The 6,000-nt window shown below is 54.3% G+C and overlaps 3 protein-coding genes across 3 annotated transcripts; all 3 read left to right on the top strand.

The window, feature by feature from the left end:
- Positions 1–322: 322 nt before the first annotated feature.
- On the top strand, positions 323–757 carry DQ04_00341150 (tryparedoxin; the record flags this gene model as incomplete). Its single annotated transcript, XM_009308803.1, has 1 exon — positions 323–757. One exon carries the CDS (start codon positions 323–325, stop codon positions 755–757), a length of 435 nt encoding a protein of 144 aa, XP_009307078.1.
- Positions 758–1,327: 570 nt separating this feature from the next.
- DQ04_00341140 (hypothetical protein) lies at positions 1,328–2,284 on the top strand (the record flags this gene model as incomplete). The annotated part of the gene is made up of 1 exon (XM_009308802.1): positions 1,328–2,284. One exon carries the CDS (start codon positions 1,328–1,330, stop codon positions 2,282–2,284), a length of 957 nt encoding a protein of 318 aa, XP_009307077.1.
- Positions 2,285–2,805: 521 nt separating this feature from the next.
- Positions 2,806–5,859, top strand: DQ04_00341130 (hypothetical protein; the record flags this gene model as incomplete). Its single annotated transcript, XM_009308801.1, has 1 exon — positions 2,806–5,859. One exon carries the CDS (start codon positions 2,806–2,808, stop codon positions 5,857–5,859), a length of 3,054 nt encoding a protein of 1,017 aa, XP_009307076.1.
- Positions 5,860–6,000: the final 141 nt, after the last annotated feature.

Raw genomic sequence — 6,000 nt, 5'->3', positions numbered from 1 at the left:
GGGGGGGGGGCGTACATGCTGTGCACCCATCACATGCCTCTTGCTCCTCTCTCAGCGTAGAGGTGCAACTCAAAGAGTGCAATACTGACAAGGAAGGCAAACGGTTTAGCCAGTGTATACGCATATGTGCCTCTGCAGCAAAACAGACTGGAGGTTACACGCCAGCTCAACTGAATAAAAGACAAATGCGAACCCGTACAGAACCCAATACTCCCTGTCTCTGTGCTCTCTTCGATTCGTGAACACCACTGCAGAGTTGATCGAAGCAAGACTAAATCCAAAGTATACCCAAACACACAAAAGGGACAAGACAAACGGCAGGATGTCTGGCATGGCAAGGTTCCTTCCCAGCGGCGTTAAGCTCTTGTCCAAGTCCGGCGACGTCGCCCTGAGCTCTCTCGCCGGAAAGACAGTATTTTTTTACTTTTCCGCCTCGTGGTGCCCGCCATGCCGCGGCTTCACGCCGGTACTTCTTGAGTTCTATGATAAGTACCATGCGTCGAAGAACTTTGAAGTCATCCTTGTCTCATGGGACGAGGAAGAAGACGGCTTCGCGACTTACTTCGCGAAGATGCCGTGGCTTTCGCTGCCGTTCGCCAACCGCGCAGAGGCAGAGGAACTCGGCAGGAAGTTCGGCGTGGAGTCCATTCCGACGCTCATCGCCGTCAACGCCGACACCGGCGCGTTGATCGGCACGAAGGCGCGCGAACGGATCTTGCGCGACCCGGAGGGCACCAACTTCCCGTGGGCCGACTGAGCAGCTGCAGCAGCAGCCGCAGGAGTTGCGATGGTGACACTCTGACTGCGCTCCGCCATGCTCGCAACAGCACAAGGGAAAGAGAGAGGGTCAACTAGAACGAGGGATGTCATGAAGGAAGGACAAAAGAATATGGGTGAAAATGCAATACACGATGATATGAGAGGAATGTAATGAACAGAGATTCTGTCGTTGTGTGTGCCACCGCGAAAGCGAAGGATATCAACATTCTTCCATCGCTTTATATATATTTTTGATCCTCAAAGTTTTGTTGCTTCGCAATTCGGAAAATGTTTGCGAGAGAAACAAACAAACAGGGAACGTGGATCATACTGAAAGCGAGGCAAAAAAAAAGGAAAATTAAGAGAAGAATGATAGGCCAAAAAGCATCACAACAAGGAAGGGGATGAGCACCTGTTTTCTGTGTGTAGTGCACGGAAAGAAGAGGTTCATGCGGCTGGGCAGCGAGTGCAGTGACGTACGATGTATCAATCTCCTCTTGGGCTTCCATGTATTTTGTTTTTCTTGTTTTCAGTATTTATAGTGGACCGATAAGCGGAAACAACAGAAATGGCAGTACCAGCAGCAGCAGCAGCAGTAGCAGCAGCACCATCATCCTCAGACGCAAGAGGAAGTGTGCCTCCCGGCCCCGCGGCTTTTGGTACGAAGCGCCTGTTCAACCTGCTGGAGGATGAGTCAAAGGAGCGTGTCCTTCGGATGCTGACTTCCTTTCGCACATTGACTCCGCTGGAGCAGGCGGCTGCCGCCCAGGAGCTCGGCGTAACTCTGCCAAAAGAAGAAAAACAGGGCGCACTGGTAAGCCGTTCCCTCACCGGTCCGGCACTGGACGTGAGGAGCCGCGACCGCAGCTACGTTGCACTGGCCGACCCGCAAACGCGAAACGTGCCGCGTTCGTTGTGCGCACCGTCCCCAGCGGAGGCGGAACTGGCGGTGCTGGCGAAGCCGCTGCTGACGGGGACGCCGCTGCTGGGTGTGCCGGCGGAGGGGTCCGCTGAAGGTACCGCGTCGGTGCCGCAGAAGGGAAACTGCCGGTTCCGGGCGGAGGTCTGCGACGACAGCTCGGATACCCATTCACAGCAGTTATCTGCCGCGGAAGGTGCGGATGCCGATGAAGTCGCACCGCCGCCTCAGGAAAAGGAGAAGGAAGCGCAGCAGCTTCCTCTGCTGTTCCGCAGCCGCGGCTACCAGGCGCTTCGCCTGGCGCGTGACGACGAGCCCAACATTATGCCTGAGAAGGCGTACACAACCCCCTCAGTGCTGAACCTTACCGGCATGCCGATTGAGGAATCTGACTTGTGGACGTGGTTTGAGACATTGGACGCTGCAGGCACTGGCGTGATTGGCGTGGAGCCGCTCATGTCGGCTATCAAGGACCTCGACCGTGGGTTTGGGGTGAGCCAGACGGCGGAGGCCGAGTTCCGGGACGAAGTGGAGGCCCTTGCGACAGACGGGCAGTTGACATTTGAGAAGTTTGCGTTTGTGGTATCTCGCTTCCCCCGACAGTGACGAACAAAAAAAATGTGGGTGCAATGCAAAAAGAAAAAAAAAAATAATGAGTCCCCAGCGCGTCTTCGTGTGTGCTTGTGCGTGCACTTTTATTTGTGTTGAGAGTTGAGGGGCATACACTACGATGTACATCTTTGCTTACCTTGTTTCTTGTTCATGTACAGTGAGGATTTGGGAAGGAGAAAATGAGAGGAGAACGGTCTCTGCGTGCCGAACCTGGGGAGGGGCAGGACGGCATGAGTGGACGTCTGACGTGACATTCATTCGGTTCCATGGTGGGAGAAGTGCACAGGTATAATTATACATTCATGTGTGTCTGTGTGTGTGGGTGTGTGTGGGTGTGTGTCTGCAGGCTTTAAAAAAAATCCTTTGTTTACTGTTTAATTTTTTGTTTCCCTTTTCGTTAAAGTGTCGTTCGTTTGTTTTCTCCTTCAATGGGATGTTTCCCGGTCTCTTGGAAGTGTTGCTTTGAACGCCACCCTTAGTTATTAGTATAGGAGATATCGTTACGGAACAACTCAATGATGCATCAGCTCTTGGGATCGCTTCGCCTTGAGAAGTGCAACGCCAGGGGAAGTTGCATGGGAAATACAAGGGCTCGGCATGCAAAAGAGGGCCACAATGGCGACATGGAGGATGACACGGCCCAGGAGGTGGAGTACGTCCCCGCCACGTACCTACAGGGGAAGTACGTGCTGTTGTATCTGCACGACCCCACAGGGAGTGGCATTGATGCTCAAAAACCTACGACAGCTCCTGTGCTCCCCTCCCCTCCGCTGAGCACGGGACACAGCAGTCTCTCTCAATCCCCTCCGGCAACATGCGGCACATCTACTGCCGCGAAAACGCCACAGACAAGCGTGGCTTTTACGGCGACCCGTCCCATGCAGAATGAGGATGCCACAACCGCTGGTAATAGTAGGGTGCAAACCCGCATCAAGTCGCTTCTATACACATTTTGTGGATCATTGATACGACAACTAGAGGCGGCTTCCTCTCAAGAAGGGAATACGGTGTGCCCCGTTGCCATTTTTGAAGTACGCCAACCTAACCATACAGATAACCTCTCGCCGTCGGCTCAACCATCTGATGAACAACCGGCCGTTGCCACAGCTGCGGCGACTGCACCAGCCGAAGCATCAACTGATGGTCGCAAGAGCAGCGGCTCCGACGATGGGAAGGATGCAGCTTCTCTCTCTCCGACGAAGGTTGTGGGGGCTGGTTCAGTCTTTATTGAGTCGTCACTTGGTACAGAACCCGTGTCTGATACCGTGGTGAATAGTAGTCCATTTTTCGCTGGTTGGTTCTCTTTGGAAAGTGCAGCAGCGTACAGGCAGGTCGTCCAAACCTTTAGTGTAACCTCATGGCCGTTGGTACTGCTTTTCGATCCGTTTGGGAAATTACTGACAAGCCGCACGTTGGACCACATCGAACGGGAGAGAGAATTCACTAAGAAGGTGGGAGACCAGCTGCTTTCGCTCCCAGTATCGATAGCCGGGGCGAAGGCTGAGCGCCACGCTGCAGAGTTTCATTTGCGCTTTCCGTGGGTCGCGGAGGAGGCTGAGATCGCTGGAGGCGCCGTTGTGGGGAGAAGGGGGAACACCTTTCCGTTTTTGCCGCTTCTCAGACGCGTCGTTCAGGAGGCACGTCGTGTGGGGGACCTCCTTGATGATGAGGCGGCCATCGCTCAGCCCGAGACGGAGGCAGATGAGGAGAGGAAGGAGGATGAGGCGGATGATAAATGGAACGCGTCTCTGGAAGGGGCGACCCACCTGGCTTTGTACTTTGGCAGCGGGTGGCACCCCGCCTCGGGCCGCTTCTTGCCGCGGCTGCGTCGCTTGTGGCTCACGGTCAATGAAGGCAATGACGGCAGTGACAGTGACGGTGACGACGACGACGACGACGAGAAGGCGGGCACCTGGGGAATGAGCAGCAAGGCGCTCAACATGTTTGGTTTCGGTGGATTTTTCTCCTCTGCGTCACAGGGTCTGCTTTCTTATCAGATGGGGGCCTTTGGTGATCACCATGACATCACCAGCGTGTTGGAAAGCGAGCCACTGGGTTTCTCGTCAAAGTGCTCATCCCCGAAGACAACACCACATAGTTCACCAAAGAGGAAGGGGTTCGACATGTCTAGCCCATTGACGCTCCCGGAAAGGTTATCATCATTGAAGGCTCCACATGAGTTTCCAACCTACGAACAGCATCAAGAAGATGAGGAAGAAAAAAATCATCAAGCACCGCGTCTTACACGCTTCCAGGTTGTTTGCATCAGCTGCGACTCGGAGAGGGAACAACTCTGTTCTTTGCTTAGCGATGCCCCGTCGTCGTGGCTCTGTATTTCATCAGTTTTCGGGCCTAGCCAAAATGCACTAGTTGAGGCATGTCTTGAAGCTTTTGACGTTCATGTATTTCCGCGTCTTGTTGTCGTGGAGACTGGCCGTAAAAATGATCTGTCATGGTCTTCCAGTGAAGTTTCCCAGCTGAAGCCGTCCTCGGACACCACTGTGAATGTTGTGTTGGCGCGAGGAGAAGAACCTATTCTCCGTGGCAGTAATATGAAGAAATTCCCATGGAAGGGCGAGGAATGGGCTGGTGCGCCGGAACTGACGTTCTCGCGTCCTGTCGTCAGCGAGATCTCGTCGCGGGGCAACTGCAGCAGTCTTGTGAAAAGGATCATAGCGGAGGGTGGTTCCTTGTTTGTTCTTTGCGGGACAGGGAGGGTTGCGGCGAAACTTCACCAGGCGTGCCTCGCGGCACTGCATGAGTCCGGGGCCTGGTGGTCACAGGAAATAGAGCGGCTCGCCAAACTCCTTGTGGACTGTGAGATGTCAGCGACAGAGTGGATTGCTGGCGGTGCCAACCGAAGTGAAAGTGGACAACATCCGGGAGAGTATGACCAGGAAGCTGCATCTGATATAGATGCTCCCGTGGCGACAGGAGCAGCAGCAATCGTGGGGGCCACAAAATTGGGGTTTGATGCGCGTGAACTTTTTCTGCCTGTGTGTATTTATGATGTAATCATCGAGGAGCATAAAGACAAAAATGCTGGCGATGATAGTAAACAAAGAATAACAAACAGGAGCAATAGTGATGACAGCTCTGATGATGATGATGACGCACTGAAAGAGGAAAAGGCCATGCTTCAGGAATACGTCCTGTCTGAAGTACTGGAAGAAAATGAGCACCTTTTGCCACCGGTGGAAGGAGAACCGTTTCTGGCGTGTCTGCAGTGGCCTGACCGACGCGCAGCCGTGCTGCGGCGCAAGTTTGACTTTGAAGCGTCATCTGTCCTGGCGTCATTCATGCCACTGCAAACATCATGCAGTGCCGCAACGGCAACCTCGTGCTCGCCAGGTTCTCTCCCACCGGGGGGCACAGCGCCTGCTGCAGAGGTGCGGACGGCCGGCGCTATGATGTGGGAGCCCCTTGTAGAGTGTGGCTCCGGGCGCACATCTCTCTCTGAAACGCTGCGCCTGGAGCCGTCTCCGGATCCGTACGTGGCGAATCCATTGTGTTCTGCGGCGCATGTGAAAGCGTTCATTGCCAAGCACGCCCTTCAGCGATGTAGGTGACGACTCTTCTCGCCTCCATCCCCCCCCCTGTCTCTGTGTAAATGGGTGCGCGCGTGTGCGGATGAAAGGAGGAGCCGGCTTCCTTCGTTATGTTTTGCTTTGTTGATCGTGTCAAATACTTGAGTTCTCCTCTCTTCTCCT

This window comes from Trypanosoma grayi (assembly GCF_000691245.1).
Source record: "Trypanosoma grayi strain ANR4 Tgr_34_V1, whole genome shotgun sequence".
Classification (NCBI taxonomy): Eukaryota; Euglenozoa; class Kinetoplastea; order Trypanosomatida; family Trypanosomatidae; genus Trypanosoma; species Trypanosoma grayi.
The sequence above is the reverse complement of the archived record's forward strand: the minus strand, read 5'-3'. Positions and strand labels throughout refer to the sequence as shown.